We start from the raw sequence: 17,348 nt of genomic DNA on the forward strand, positions 1-17,348 counted from the left end.
ATTTGGGGGACAAAAAGAAAGCATGATAATAAGGGCTAGAATACGGTCTCATAATACTTCCAGGGAGTGTGAAGCGAGGCTGCTTCCAGCCTACAAAGGAATAAAGGTAAAGGGAAGGTGTCATCTCCCCTGAATAGGGATCCTAACAAAAGGCTTCAAAAGGACTCTGCATCTTTAATAATATAAAAAGGCTAGGGCACAAACAGCATCATCTAAAATGCCATTAGAAATGCTTCACATACAAAAAGGTCTAAGTAAAGCAGGGTTTTATAAAGTGATCAAAAAAGAAACACTAAGGGGGAAAATCTTTTAAGATTAAAGAGGTTTTTCAAAGGACAAGTTGAAGTGGCTGTAAAATTTATGAGGCAGCATTAAACTTCAGTTCTAAGTAACAATAAATTATTCACTATAAAAACATACATGTGTCAAATATTATAAGCCTCTTAAACTTTTTAAAACAATTCTTACAGAAGTTATTAGATGTAGTAGGTCAACATTAACAGATACCAACTTCTTCGTTAGCACAGTATGACCACTTAGAGAAAAGAAGCCAGCTTAGAGAGAAGAATGAAAGTGGGGCTTTGGTGGGTTACTCAGTGACATGGTGAGCTGAATCACATGCAAGGTCTGCCTTAAGTCAATCTTTGTAACTTTAGCTAAAATAATGTTAGTTTTATCTTTTAAATGTCTCCATGTAAAATGACAAATAGCTGTTAAGTAAAATACTTGTGGATTAAAGCTTAAATAAAACCTAAATTTTAAAACAAATCAAGTCATAATTATTAAAGGAGTATGAAATATCCTGAGAAGGGTTTTATGACCCTAACTGACCATCAGCCTCGTGTCATTGAGCTGAACAGAAAGACCTTTAGATGTGTCCTTGCCTGTTCCTCCAGTGTCATTCTCACAGAGTGTAGGCTCCTCTACAGTGCATGACCATGTTCCCTCCAATGTCATGTCTCACAGAGCGTAGACACCTCTACAGTGCATGGCCATCTTCCCTCCAATGTCATATCTCACGGTGTATAGACTCCTACAGTGCATGATCATGTTCTCTCTAAAACTGCCTTCCCTCAACATTCTCTAAAAGTTCAATTCAAAAATTCTTTTGAACTACTACCTCTGCCACAATACACCTACCTTAGAAAGTCTTTGTAGGCAGTAAATTAAATATGTAGCAGTGACTAACAATCTTCCCTAACCACACATATACTCAACTGAATATAAGGACTTAAGAAATTTTCAACATGCTTGCATCTGCTAGGAGGAACTGAAAATAAATTGCAAATATGAAAAATACAATTCCTACCTCATGAAATTAGAATCTAACAGAAAAGCCAGAGATTACACATTTGCAAACATGATGACTGTGACAGAAAAACATGGCGTCCCATAAGGAGAAGTGACAGGGCCACCTGGATGGACTTGGGTGTCAGCCTTTTGTCTGGAAGATGGGTGGGACTGATGAGAGCCATCACACAGTCAGTTCTTCACATTGCTTATCATTTAATCAATAACTAACACCTTGTAATCAAGTAACTATTTTTCATTAAAATTCATTTGATTATAGATAGTGGTGATGGCTTATTTTCACTATTAGGTGGATGAGATTTGGAATACGCAGGAGATACAATTCTGGGCATATCTGTAAGAATATTTCCAGAGAAACTTAACTAGAGAAGGAAGCTCCACCTGAATGTGGGCAGTACATCCATGGGCTGGGGTGTTGAGCTGAGTGAAAAGGGAAAGTGGGAAGCCGGGTGGGCACCAGCATTCATCTTCCTTCGTTCCATGACTGCAGGCACAATGTGACCAGGCGCTTGCTACCACGCCTAGCCTGAAATGATGAACTCTGTTCCCTCAAAGTGTGATCTAGAACAAGCCCTCCCTCCTTAGATTGTCTTTATCAAATATTTTGTCCCTATAATAGGGAAAAAAAAGATAGATAACACAGTGAACACCTTTTGTTTTGTTTTTTGAGACAGGGTTTCTCTGTATAGCCCTAGCTATCCTGGAACTCACTCTGTAGACCAGGCTAGCCTCCAGCTCACAGAGATCCGCCTGCCTCTGCCTCCTGAGTGCTGGGATTAAAGGCGTGTGCCACCACCACCCAGTCAACAAATTATTTTTAATGTGTGAACTTTATTATGTTTTCCTTTTCCAGTAAAGTGACTGGGTGACATGTAAATATTGTTTCCACTGAGGTTGGAAAGATAATTCATCAGTTTAGAGTTCTTGCTGGTCTTCCAGGGGACTCAGTTTGGATCCCAGCACCCAAGTTAGATGGCGCACAACTGCATGTAACTCCAGCTCCGAGGAATCCATCTCCCTCTTCTGGAGTCCAGGGTAACCCCATACACATTATATATTCAACACAGATACACACATATAAACATAAATAAAAATAAAAACCGAATCTATTTTTCAAAGAAGAATATTTTCACTGTATTTTTCTAAAACTTTATCTTGTGGTCCAAAGAAGAAAATGTCCATTCAGCTAGACTCCTGCTAACATCACACATTTCCTGTCCTGAATCCTTTTATGCACACTTTAATCTTCACAAGTATTTGCAAAATCCCATATGACTAGTGCACCAAAACTATCTGTGGACTTCTCTCATGTAAAGCAAGTTATAAATTATATCCAGGCAGCTTAAGCAGGCAACAGAAAAGTGATTATGTTGCCTAATTTTGTACTTTCTTTCTTGAATTATTTGATTCCTCAAATGCATCCTTCTTCTCTGCACTTTTGATACAATATTAACAAAGAAAAACACTTTAAAGACTATTTAAAGAAAAAAGGTCCATGTTCACTAATACATGTAAATAATGAAATTCACTAACAGCATACTACAGTAACAGAGTAACCTACTATAACTATCTATAACCTATGAACCCATGGCTAGCTTACAAAAAGATTACCAGGTTTTCATATTTTTAGGAGGAGCAAGAAAACTGACTGCTAATTTTGACAAATTCTTCAAAACCACTGTTAAAGACAGCACTGTGCAAGGGAAGCAAAACCAGTCTGCTCAGGTCACTGACTCTGTCTAAGAAGATTTACAGTTTTCAACCAACGGTCAAGGGCGAAGACAGACTTTAATTTTAGTGCCCTCTCAGACCACAAACTCAAGGTTCATGACACCATTATACTTAGAAAGGAGCCCAAATTTTAGCTGAACTGTTCTTTAAAGAGAGGTCTCATGTAATCCAAGTTGGTCTCAAACTTGCTATGTAGCTAAGGATGACCTTGAACTTTCTGATCCTCCTGCCTCCACCTCCCTGGTGTTAGGACTAAAAGCATATACTGCTATGATCAGGTTATGCAGTGCTGGGGATCAAACCCAGAGTTTCATGCATGCTAGGTAACCATTCAACTAAGAAACATCCCTAGCCCCTAGCTCAAGTCTTAATACAAATTTTAGCAAACAATGCCTAGATTTTACAGTCAAACAAGCCATTATATTTCTCATCATTTACAGAACACAATCTCTCTTCCACAATGCCATTTAGCTGCTAAGAGGCTAAAAATTATTCTGTAACTTTACCTCTTATTTTAATTCTCTATGGATATAAAAATAAGCATTAACACCATCTAATACAACTCATTCATTCACTTCTTACTCCTTTAAATATATCATTAAAGCTATCATATCTTCCTTCACTTTTTCTCCATTCTAATTTGTTTCCTCTTTCTAATAAAACTATTTCATGGACTCATTAGTTTGTGTTCAACTGTTCTTTCCCATCATGATATCTCAAATCTGAAAGACACACAACCTGACCACATCTATAATGGATTCTAATTACTAATACTAATTACTAATAACATTTCCACATTTAATAAGAAATGGACCAAAGACACTATAGTGGACAAGAATGACTGCTTTGTTAATAGAAACAAATTCATAAAATTAAAATTACCGAATGGCCAGAAGTGAAGGATGAAGTGTGATACATGTCAAATGACACTAGCCAATATTTGTAACGTTTCAAGAGACTCCAGTGTCAACAGGAAATATCAAAATTTAATAAAAACAAAAGTTTAAGTCTCTCCCTCTTAAAGACCAAAAGTTATACTACAACAATAACAGCCTTTTGGTACATTTCTATAACTTAGAAGTTTATTTTTATTTGTACTAAAAATACCATGTAGGCTTGATCCTCTACTGAAAAAGCAGCTGACGGGTCACATTTATACTCCTATTTTATAAAATGAAACAGTGAGCACGTCAGTGATGTGGGGGAGAGCTACTCCAGCAGAAGATGCAACACGGATGTGCAGAGTGTCACATTCTGACGACATCTCTGGCAATGCTCTTTTCATGTCATAAAGGAAACACATAACCAGGTACACTTTTCAAATGATGAAATACACACACACAAAAAAAAACCAGAGTTAACAGATATTCATAAAACTACTTAAAATGTAACATAATCTTCTTAAATATCTAGTAAATTCTTAAAACCTGTTATTTTTACTTACCTAACTTCTATTCACAGCCCTCAACATTAGTAAAACTACAATGTAAAGCAAAACCTTATGATTAATAAAGAAAAAGCTCTAACATATCAGCCAGTTGCAAAAGCAGAATAAAATTTCCAAACTTGAGGTTCAACTCCACGCCGTACCTGTGGACACCACTTGCCGACAGCACCACCGTGCTGTCTTCTCCAGAAGAAAACTGCCATGACTCACTCAGTCTGTGTTCGCCTGGCTCCAGCTCGCCCACCACCCAGTCTGGTAACTTCTCTGGGCTTGAACCCTTTGGTCGTGATGGATTTGGTTCATCAAAATAGATGGACTGGTTTTTAAAAATCAGAGAAATCATTTTTATAAAATGTACTATAAACAAAACACTTAAGTTTCCCATCAACTTTTAAATCTGGCAAAAGCTTTTAGAATACCCAATTTAAATACAACTATAGACAAATATATAAAATTTATCATTAAATACATAATAAATTATGCAATACTAAAATAATAAAATGGTTAACTTATTTACATTTCAGTGATGTTCTATTATACAAGAAACCTAATGAACAACAAAATTACATGGCAGATAAAGCTGGGGATAATTATTTATATAAGGATATTAGTATTATAATTGTGGTTCTCAACCTTCCTAATGCTGTGACCCTTTAATAAAGTTTCTCAATTTGTAGTGACCCCAACCATAAAATTATTTTACTTGCTGCCACATAACTGTGGTTTTGCTACTGTTCTGAATCATAATGTAAATTTTTTGGAGAAAAAGCTTTGACAAAGGGGTTGCAACCCACAGGAGAACCAGTGTTTTATAGTTAAATGGAAAACTTTAAAAATTATATCCTATTCTATTTCTTCCAATAAACATCAATTAATCTGCACATATAGGCACATATATACACAAAATCAGTATTTGGAATAATCACAATTAAAATGTGCCAGAAATTAAAACTAAAATTAAAAGCGCCTCGATGAGGTGGGAACTACAAAGTCGGAGACATGGCATTTAGTTCTAAACATATTGTTCGTTCCATGGGAGGTCAAGACAAAGCTCTGGCCTTCTTAGCATCATTTGTGAAATAAAATTCTCCCCTACAATTTTATGAAATTGACTGTGGATGGAAAAATGTGACACAATACATTCATATCCCGACATCTACTATTCCTCACAAAACACTCCATTTTAGACACTGAGGTGGCATTAGCCCAGTACTGTCAGTGAGCCAGGTACATGATAAGGTTTCTGGAGAAAACTCTTCTTGCGTAACCATCACCTAAGTCTACAGAAGTCCTCGAGGGGCTACTCTTCAGGAAATGGTCACATATGACCCCTTTATCTTAAATCTGAAATGAAAGATGATTCCTTTTTAAATGAGATATAGTTGTCTTGGTTACTCTCTGCTTCTCCTCCCATGGTTTAAGTTATTTGCAGTGAATCATAACTATATATATATTATTGGAAAATGCCACAAATAAGTTTTAAAGTGGGTGCTATTGTAAGTTGGAATAGATTCTCATAAACTCTGTTCCACTATCTCCAGCAAGATCTATTTGCACAGTATAAACTGAGTGCTGGCTAGTTCTACATCAACTTGGTACAAGCTAGAGCTATTTGGGAAGAGAACCTCAGCTGAGACTGGCCAATGTGCAAGTCTGGAGGGCACTTCCTTCACTGATGTGGAAGGTGTCAGCTCACTGCAGGCAGTACCACCCGGAGGCTGGTGGACCTGGGCACTATAAGAATGCAAGCTGAACAGGCCATAAGGAGCAAGCCAGTAAGCAGCATCCATCCATGGCCTCTGCTTCAGTTCTGCTTCCAAGTTCAGTTCCTGCCTTGATTTCCTTCAATGGACTGTGATGTGAAAGTGTAAGCAAAATAAACTCTTTCCTCCCCAAGTTGTTATTGTCACAATGTTTTATCACAGCAATAGAACCTTTGAGTAAGGTAATATCTACTCATATTCACTGAGTAGTTGTCTTAGATGTCTCCATATAGTACAAACAACTCCATGCTGTCTGCTATTTTGGGAATCTTGTGGAGATGGGGAATAAAAGCTTCTTAGACAATAGACAGACTGGTGTACTCATTCTAATGTCAATACACAGCGCGATTTCCCCAATAGCGCTGATCTTGGTATAAGCAAAACATATGGTCCTCCTTTTACAATGGATAATAGCATTCAAAGATTTTGTATTCTGCCACCAATAAAAGGAATTATCCTCTGGTGTGCAACATGCAATGATGCTAAATTTTGGTTAGTAAATTGCTAAAATGTACAGAAATTTTGTATTAATTTTGTAATAATTCTAACATTCACATATGTATATGCAACTGCAGTTAGCTGTCAATTAGATATGATACTCATAACCTACACAAACCAAGAGGCAAGTTTATGTTTACAAGGAGCAAGATGGGGACAACCAACTAGCTATAAAATAACTACCTCATAACAAAGCTGATAACAATTAAATCACTATAGAAAATTATTTTTAAATACTAATTTAATATTATCAACAGACTAGAAAGGAACCTCTAAAAGCCATTAAACTGATATGTTAAACAATATATATGAAAGAACTAATAAACTAGAATTTATTGAAATACTTAACATATTAAGAGTCAAATTTGAAAATTAGTAAGTAATTAAGGCCAGTTTTAAAATTTATTTTTATATAAGAGAATATAAGTGAATAAAATATTAAAAGAAGAATATTTTCTATTGAAAATGGGAAAATGAATCAAAGTTTTAATTTTATGTATTATCTAGCACATATAACTCATTATTATTTCCTCCCCAAAAGGGATGCTATATCATAGTCACTTTTAAGGAAATGAAACTGCTCTGCAGTGGTCAATGGTACTTACCATATATGATGGTAATGTTTTTAGCGTTCCTGGCTCAGGACGGTGTGTAAAAGGGCCTTCCAGGACTCCTCGCCTAAGCATGTGCAGTAACAGCTTTGCATACAGGTTCCGATTCTTCCTACCCAGGAGTCCTGCACCTGTTCCCGAGGGCTCACACAGCTTTCTGATCCAAAGAGCACACCTCTGCCGTTCTGTATGTACAGAAGAACTAAGTGAAATCTGATCCTACTGTAATTTAAAAGGGGAATAGCCAACTTCCTAAAAAGCCCAATTGTAAATACTCCAAGCTTTCGAAATCATGTGATTTCTGGTGTAACTTACTCTAATTGACCACCTCATCGAGAAAATATTAATAAACTATAAGAATGCAAACGGTGTGGCAACATTTCAACAAACTTTACAACACCAACAAAAAAATGGTTGTGGACTGAAAAAAAAAAACTGTACACTCCCAGTCTAGAGCTCATTTTATTACCTAGGTGCAGCTGGGCAACACAAATATGAATACATATTTTCATAAAAATAAGATTCCTGGAATCTGTCATTGATAGTTAATAAAAATAAAATTTCTGAATATTATTAAACATGTTTTTAGAAAATAACTTTAGATATACTGAAAAGATTTCTCTAAATCCTAACTACACAAACATAGAAAGCCAAGCACATATTCACTCAGAAATTAAATCCAAACATTTTATCTATTAAAGCCAATAATTCCAAGAGATTTGTAGCTGATTCAAGGCTTTCTTTGATATCGCTAAAATAATTGAGTGAATAATTTCATGAAATAATTATCCTTCTAAAAAAATCTACCTAAAACTGTGGCAATTTAATCCACATAACCACTGAGTGTATTATCTTGCTGTGACGCAGGATTTTTTAACTCACATGAACACTACTCTGATATTTTTATCAGTCTAACTTAATTTGTGGATTACATATATATTATACAAATCACTAATCTCTTGACTTATAAAAGGTCATAATCATTTATTGTTTTGCCTACAACAAAAAAAATCACTAAGTCTGGATTTACCATTTTGTAATCTCACTACAGGCATGAGAGGTAGATCTCTTTTTTTAAAAAAAAAAAAGTGTGTATTTTTGCTCTGAAAATTATATGAACACCAAACAAACTTTATAAATATTCAGCATACTTTAAACAAACAGAAATACATAAGTAGAATTGATTTGCTTGAGCAAATCATTAAAAATATGATATCGTCATGTCTTCTAGCAAACTGACATCTACATTATATTCAATGCATGCACTTTGGTATACCTTGATTAATTAAGAGCTTAATTCTCTACTTAAAATGGTAGAAAAGCCCACTGTGAAAGGTGGCTTTAGCTGTAAGACTAGATGAGCTGGTACAAATTTCTAGTTCTCTCTCTCTCTCTCTCTCTCTCTCTCTCTCTCTCTCTCTCTCTCTCAATTTTTGTTTGTTTGTTTTTGTTTCTGTTTTTCAAGGTAGGGTTTTTCTGTGTATCTCTGGTGTCCTGGAACTAACTCTGTAGACCAGGCTGGCCTCAAACTCACAGAGATTGCCTGCCTCTGACTCCCTGAGTGATGAGATTAAAGGCGTGCACCACCATTGCCCAGAGAAATTTCTAGTTCTTAAATGGGATGAGTTCCTACATGTTCATTATGAAGTAGTAAAAGAGGACCATGAATGTTCTACATAGATGATGTGTATGAACTTAAGGTTATATTTAAGAATTCTAAATACCTAAAACCTAATTTTTAAAAAGACAAAATATGAGAATAGTTTGATTTTAAATACATTTATAATGGGAAATCCTAATACAAAATTTTCTTAATTGGCAGATCCAAGACAAAAAAAGAAAAAAAATAGTGCTTATCAAAGTTCTAGAATCAACATAGGTATCCATCAATGGGAAAACAAATAAAATATGGGATTTATATACAATATGATCTTATTCAGACATAAGAACAATATAATGTCATCTACAGGAAATGAAATGAACTACATATCATCATGTTAAGCAAAACAAACCAGATTCAGGAAGACAAATATCACACATTTTCTCTCATACACAGAATCTAGACATTGAAAATGACATGGAAATAAGAAGGGTCACTATTACAGAAGAGGAAAAGGAAAAGCAGAAGTAGGAGGAGAGATAAGAGAGAACAAGAAAGGGAATGACCATGATCAAAGTAAATATAACGTTCATAACATATATAAAAATGTCATAATGAAACCCATTATTTTGTGTAATCAACATGTGGTAATTTTTAAAAGGTAGTGAGTATCAGAAGAGGATGTGATACCCATCTATCATTATGTACTGTCAGAAGTCATCATGAGTCAGCAACAGATGTGAAGGAACCTGAAGCCATGAGAACTGAAGAACAACAGAAGAAGAAAAGAAAGGCTAAGGACCAATCAACAAGGTAAGAAAAGAGGCACAAGGATATGGTTCAAGGGAAGGTCAGAGAAGGCTGAGAGCTCCGGAACAACAGCCGAGCAAAGACTGCATCATTTCTATGTACATTGCCGTCTCAGTGCAGCTCCAAAGAAGTCTGTAGCATTAAGCAAGCCCCCCACTTTGAATATAAAGTGCACTCAGATATCTCAGGGACATGAGAACTTGGAAGAACAAAAAGTCATGGCTTCTTAGGTTCACTCCACACCCCCTACTCAATATCTATCAGATCTACCAATTGCTCATTACCCCTATAGTCGATAATACAGCCACTGCAGCTTAGAAGATCTCCTAGGGCCCTACATTCTATGCAGCCCTCTAATACATTAAAATTTCTGTAAATCTATCTTGAAACAAAGGTTCTCATTCCAAAAGTACAAATAATAGGGCAGAAACGAAAGCAACATAAACTCATTCATAGTTATTTTATCAGCTAGTCAGATTTAAAGAATCAGGGGTTAACAATGGGTCCATGAACTGGAAGTCACTTCCAAGGAGGAGGGAAAAGACAAAGAGAAGAAAGAGAAGTAACTAACTTTTAAGATCTCATGCTTTAAGCTCATGGCACGAGCCATAGCATCACAATGAAACCCTGTCAAAGCTTAGAGGACACTGCCACTAAATTTTTATTTACCCAGGAACAGCTCAAAGTAAACAATCCTACATCAATGATAAACATTAGCATTAAGTAAGTTTTTTAAAAGGGAATTTCAACTTTATTTCCATTTTGACAGTTCACTCGTATGACATCTAATCCTGATTGGAGATATTCAGAATCACCAAGGAAACACATTTCTGGCTGTGTTTGTGATGGTGTTTCCAGAAAAATTTAACTGAGGAGAGACCCATGTTATATGTGGGCAGCATCATTCCACAGGCTGGAGGACCTTAAATGAAGCTGAGAAGTAGCATTCTCTGCTCTCTGCTTTCTGACTACAGATGCAATGTGACTGGCCGCTCAAGCCCCAGACACCATGCCCTCCCCACCATGAGGGACTGAACCCTCAAATTGAGAACCAAAACAAGCTCTTCAGTTGCGTCTTACAGGTATTTTGTCATAGCAATAATAAAGCCATTAGTAGTTAATATAACTGTTTTTGATCAGATATTCTTATTTTTAATCTTAAGGATCTAATTTCAGCTAGATATGGTGGCACAGGCCTATAACCAAGTACTGGGGAGGCTGAGGCCGTATGCTGGAGGCTAGTCTGGTCTACATAGTGAACATCAGTCTAGCCAGGGCTACATAGTAAGAATATCTCAAAAACAAGAGTCTAATCTCAAACACAATCTTACCTGACCTGTGGGGTAATTTTAGAACAAAAGGCTTCATATCTACCACAAAGTGATCAAATTCTGCATCCAGTTTCTCCCATTTTTCTTCTTCATTTTCCATTTCCATAATCTGTTCTGTGAAAAAGTTAAAATTAGGCATCAAGTATCTGTATGAGGAAGGCTAGGAAACCATGAGAAAGCACATTAAAGAAAACTTGTCAGTTAAATACCAGTCCTCCTTAATTGACTGCTAGACTCAGTGAAATTCTGATCAAAACTTAAGACAAGCCGATTCTAAAATTTATATGAGAAGGTAAAAGAATCCAAGTAGCAGCAAAAGTTTTGGAGAATTGTGAAGTTGGAGGCTCACATCACTTGATTATAAGCTGAACTATAGCAGTCGACATTACAGTGCTGCATAGAGAACATATAGACCAGAAAAACAGAACAGAAAGCACAAAATGGACCAATAAAAGTATGAACCCATGATATCTAACAAAGGCATATCAAAGAGAAATGACAATTTTTATAACAATAATGATGTAACAATATGCATGTAAATTGAGTCTAAATGAATATTGGACCTAAATGTAAACTGTAAAAATTGAATATAAAGGAAAAGATCTCCTTGACTTTAACAAAGAAAAAAAAAGATTACCTACAAAACAAAAAAAACTGATATATAATATTGGACTTCAGCCCACTCCACGCCACCCCCCAAAAATATCCTGCTAGCTTTGATCTGTAAAGATCCTATATAGAGACTGGGAAAAGTCCTTGCAAATTCTGAATTCAAAAGTAACTTCTATCAATAGCTCATGAGTGATTGGGGAATTATAGAGTTCTGTGGTGCAGTGTTGTGTGCTGTGAGGCCCTTGTTCAAACTCCAGCACAGAAAAATAGCATTAATAAGGAAAATATGAATAATTCTCATCACTTGGCCATAAGAATAAAAAACATTCAATAAAAATAATGACAAAAATCAATCCTTTTGACAGTAATTAATTATATATTTTTAAATGATAAGAGAGATGATAAAAAGAAATACATCATAAGATTCTGGAATGATGGTATCAACTACCCTGTTGTCATTACAGACTGCATACATGGTTTTAAATACAGCGATGAATCCTCCAAACATATATAACTCCTATGTGTCCGTTATATTTTATTTTATTTTAATAATTATATTTTAAATTATATTATTTAAATCAGTTATATTATATTTTAAAACAGCAATACGTTCACCAAAGGAAAAATACAAATAATGGCAATTATGCACATAAAAAGATGCTCAACATCACTAGTCACTAAGGAAGTAAAACGCAAAACCATACTGCAATACCCCAACAACACATGAGGACAGACAAAATTAAGTCAAGAAATGCAAAATGGTGGTGAGAATGGAGAATACAAAACTCTGATGCGTTGCCGGCCAGAAAGTGAAATGACAATGACTTTCTGGAAATTGTTTGACAGTGTCTTTCAAAGCTAATCATGCACTCACCATATGACAAAAACTCCCAAATGAAATGTGAAATCTATGCTCACACAAAAAGTGTGAATGTGGTGACTTGAGTGACTTTTTAAAACTCAACAGTGGAAACAGTCACAAATTGTAATATGATCACACATACTAATGCTGGACCCAGCAACCAAGAATGAATACTGACACCCAAAACAAGAAAAGCTACAGGGAAAGAACTCCTTTTCAAAAGGTTATGTGCTAGGATTAAAAGCATACACCACCACCACCCAGTACTCAGGAGGCAGAGGCAGGCGGATCTCCGTGAGTTCGAGGCCAGCCTGGTCTACAAGAGCCAGTTCCAGGACAGGCACCAAAAACTACAAAGAAACCCTGTCTCAAAAATAAAAAGTAAATAAATAAATAAATAAATAAAATTTAAAACACACACACACAAAAAAAAGGCTATGTGCTAAGTCCGTTGATATGAGGTCCCAAAGAAGGAAAAAGACTTTAGCAGCGAGAACAGTCAGCGGTCACAGAGATCATCAGGAAAGGACAGTCTGAATAGAGAGGATGTGCACCAGAAAACTACCAGGGGTATCTAACTGTTCTGCACATGAACTGCTGACGAAATTGTGAAGTCTGTACATGTGTAAGAATTCACTGAACTATATGTCAAAATCTTAAAAGTCCTTTAATTCCCCCCTACACCTTTAAAAATATTAACTCTTCATATACACTGACAAAACCAGAAACAAACTATCTTATGTTAAAAATATATCCAGGAAGTAGCAAGATGGCTCAGTTGCTAAAGAGCTTACTGTTTAAGCATGGGGACCTGAGTTTGGATCCCCAGTATTCACATCAAAAACCCAGGCGTGGGCACATGTGTTTATAATCCTCCTGTAGTGGAGGCAGAGACAGGCGGGTTCCTGGAATTCCCAGGATACCAAGTCTACCAATAGATGAGCTCCAAGTTCAGTGAAAGAGCCTAACTCAAAGGATAGGGTGGGAGGAGGTGGCATCTGGTACACACACACACACACACACGCACACACACACACTCCTTCAATCCTTACCTGTAGCGCAAACATGTAATGCCATTACTCAGAATGCTCATTGCCTACCTTGGTTACAGCATGATCTCGAGGCAAACCTGAACTATTTACACAGATGTTGTCTCCAAATAACAAGTAAAAAAGAACCGAGTGCAGTTTAGTAAAGGGTGCAGTACTTGTCTAGCATGTCTGAGGCCTAGGTTCAGTCTACAGATCCTCAAAAAATTAATTGTCTTTGTATTAAAACTGAAGAAAAAGAAAAAAGAAAAATTCCATAATCAATGTCTATTTAAACTGTGAGCTACCCAACTTGTCACATACTTACAAATGATGGATTGGGGGAAGCTTTGCCCTTCCTTCAAAGCTGATCTATGCCACAGTTTAACATTATCCCTGCAAAAGGAGGCTCTAATGTTTACAGTTTCTCCCCATTTTTTTCTACAGCCTCCTGTCCTGTCTCGGTCAGTGACCCTACCTTCCATTGGTTCCCTTCACTTCTCTCACAGCCATGAGAGGGAGCTATGGCCTCACTATTGCACACAGGTGCGTGATTTATTCAGTCTTTCATTCTCTCCACCCAACACTGCCTAGGAGGGCAAACACTGGCTAAGATCCCAGCTACTGCTTCTCTCACAATCGCCCCTTTGGGGCCTCAAGTCATCTGGCTACACGCTTGCTTTCCATTCCCATTGGGAACAGGCCGGCACCTGATAGCAGCACCTTCTCCTTGGACGCTCACCTGCACCTCTCTCCCTCCTCCTCCCATCCCACCTCCTCTTCCCTTGGCAACACTGCAAACCCCACTGATCCTGTCTCTAACCAAAGAGCCACTCCAGAAAGATGGCACTGTCTGGAAGTTGGATGGCTCTTTGAAGAGCTGACTTTTGACCAGTCCACAGAGCAATGCCCAAAACTTAACATACACCTTAAGCCCCTTAATCAATTGTGACTTTTTTCTCAACTTAAGAAAAAAAATGGTACTACTAAAATGGTACTCCTCCCACCTCTGGAAGGAGGATACATCCTTACATCCTTACCTTGCCACTATTCCTACATCCCAGCCAGCAGCAATTCTTTCCAAGATGGCATCTCCTCCTATCACTTCTTAACTATCACTTACCTACTCCCTCTTATTTCAAATTCTCCATCTCACTGGCTCCTTCTCCTCCTGTGTCGCCCCTCAGTCTGGCCTTCCACTCACCAGTGCACTCTTACTTTACTTCCAGCTCCATTCTCCATGGGAATCACCCGTTCCACTCCAGCAGGTTGCTGAGCCCTTTCAGAGTCCCCCATGATCCAAACAGCTATCTTCTTGTCTCCCTGGTACCACACCTCACAGCACCCTACCCTCCTTACGGCACTACTCCTACGCCTAGTACCACTCGCTACTCCTAGAAGTGCATCTTTGACTTAATAGCTCACTCCCTCCGGCATTGCTGCCACCCAGGTCCTTTCTTCTCAGTCTCCCAACGGCTCATTTCCCCAGGCACCATTAAGTCCAGATTCTGCATTGCTCTTTCCTTGGTTTTCTTAGAATCCAACTTTTTACCTTCTGTCTGGGCAGTCACAATCGGTACTGGTAGTTTGCTTATGCTGTTTACCTTAAATTTTATTACTAACTTACTCTCTCCTTGCAGTTCCAAACTCATATTTACAGCAGCTTCCTGGACCTATTCTGTAATGTCCTGTTTGTTACGAAGATATGTGTGTGTGTGTGTGTGTGTGTGTGTGTGTGTGTGTGTATCCCAAAGGAAATTCTTTTCAATTGTCTCCATATGCTTAGTGGTATCATCATCTGTTTCATCTTCCTTGCTAGACATATCAAGGTTTCCATATTCTAAACTCTCCATCAAGCAGCCCAGGGACAAACAGGCAGGAGCCCCAGCTTCTCTACTCTCACTGCGCTCTACCAGAGAAAACCTGTGCACCACTAACTTGTACCTACTACAATGGCCCCGTGACCTGCCCTCCAACAAGCCCTGTCTCTACCTGAGGAAAAGGTGATGCTAATCATAACAATTTCAAAATCTCTCTGCTGCTCTATCTCTAGATAGACAGTATCTCTACAGGATACTTTCCAGAGCCCATGTGAGCCGTGCAAGTGCCTTCCCATTTAGGCCTATCTCTGACCACGGCTAGTCTTCGCCTAACTACACAAACCCACCAATGGCCATTTTAACCTCCCCACTGTCATGATGAACTTCTCACCATTCTTCAAACACTCCAAGACTCCCCTAATCAATGCACAGGTCTATACAGACCTGGGGGCAGACATATACAGCTAGTGTCATTGCTGAGCGTAGCTAGTCCTATTACCCTAGGCTAATTTCTGCTCTCTTCTTACTGTAAATGTTCACGTGTGTGTTACTGCATTTACCATAATTTGCATATCATTTACATGTTCTCTACATCTGGGAGAGGTTCTTGGAAAGCAGAGGTTCTTGGAAAGCAACTTACACCTTAGTAAGCATCCTGCATATTATAAAATACATGTTAGGGGCTAAAGAATTGATTGCTGAATAAGCAGATTGATGTTCAACTTCTGCATGATAGAAAAATGGCTTTTTTGACAATTTTGGGGGGGAGTACAAGTTTCTGTGGGTGTGTGCATTTTCATGTGGCATTTTTGCATGTCTTCTTTGATCACTATGCACATTAATTTTTGAGATAGGGCCTCTCACTAAGCCTGAAGCTCTTCAATTCAGCTAGGCTGTCTGGCCAATGAGAATGAGGAATTTACCTGTCTCTGGGGTTACCACTGTACACCACCACTTTCAGCTTTTATCTGAGGGTTGAGCATCCAAACTCGGGACCTCATGCTTGAACCACAGGCACTTTACAGACGGAGTCATCCCCCCAGCCCCAAATGATTGGTTTGGAACACTTCTGAACACCAACTAGGTCTTACAGGATACACGCTCCTAATTCCATTTGTCAAAACTGGCCATCCTACTTTCTATGTTTACAAAGAGAGAGAGAAATGTGCTTTCAACTTTAAGACACAGTTAAAACAAACTTCATCCAGGACTGGGGAGGTAGCTCTGTGGCAGAGCATTTGCTTGGCATATGTGAGGCTCCAGTCTCAATCCTCAGCGCTGCATAAATAATTAACTAATCAAGTAACTTGGTTTAAATTAATTTAACGACCAGTTCATTCGTTTGGGGGAGTTGTGTTTGATTTGTTTCATTTTAAATTCCTACAATATATTCAGTACTTGGTGAAAGTACAGTATGATATTATATAAAGCACACTATGATAGCATACTGGGTAATAATAAAGTTGAAAACAACTATTCAAGTGGATAAATAAAACAGTGGAAACTCCTAGGTCCACAACTCTAAGCTCAGCTTTGCCCTGGATACACTCCCAGGCTTACACGCATGCCCATGTACTCAAGTTTGCCTAAGCCTGTCGTTTGCTGCGGCCAAAGCAAAAAGGTTCCTCGTAATCACTAAGTCTCAATAAATCCTTTGACATTTGTGGAAATGTTAGTGTTTGATATTAGAAGAGACTAGCATTCAGCAGTTAAGTGACTCACCAAAATCATATAATTACGCAAAGCCCAGATTAAAATTCTGAAATCCCTAGGTCTTACATAATCTGACAACTTGGTCATTTACATGTAAGTCAGAAATATCTCCAACTAATAAAAAAAAAGTAATTCGAATAATAAAAAGGCAATCCGAATGCGGTCTGGACACGTAATAGTCAAATCATACTCAGAAAAGAAAAGCAGAAAT

The 17,348-nt window shown here is 37.6% G+C and overlaps 1 protein-coding gene across 4 annotated transcripts in view; it reads right to left on the reverse strand.

Moving 5' to 3' along the window:
* The window catches only part of Cep112 (centrosomal protein 112), a 410,571-nt gene that overhangs the window by 390,911 nt on the left and 2,312 nt on the right, over positions 1-17,348 (reverse strand). For all 4 annotated transcript variants that reach the window (XR_015738731.1, XM_087909848.1, XM_048446068.3 and 1 more), the window contains exons 2-4: positions 11,103-11,216; positions 7,356-7,546; positions 4,633-4,805 (exon numbers count right to left, since the gene is read on the reverse strand). Coding sequence is in view for 3 of the 4 variants with exons in the window: in XM_087909848.1 (XP_087765974.1) it covers positions 4,633-4,805; positions 7,356-7,546; positions 11,103-11,208 (470 nt within the window). In the remaining variant the exon portion in view is untranslated. The remainder of the gene's footprint in view (positions 1-4,632; positions 4,806-7,355; positions 7,547-11,102; positions 11,217-17,348) is intronic.

This window comes from Myodes glareolus, chromosome 9 (assembly GCF_982192425.1).
Source record: "Myodes glareolus chromosome 9, mMyoGla1.1, whole genome shotgun sequence".
Lineage (NCBI taxonomy): Eukaryota > Metazoa > Chordata > Mammalia > Rodentia > Cricetidae > Myodes > Myodes glareolus.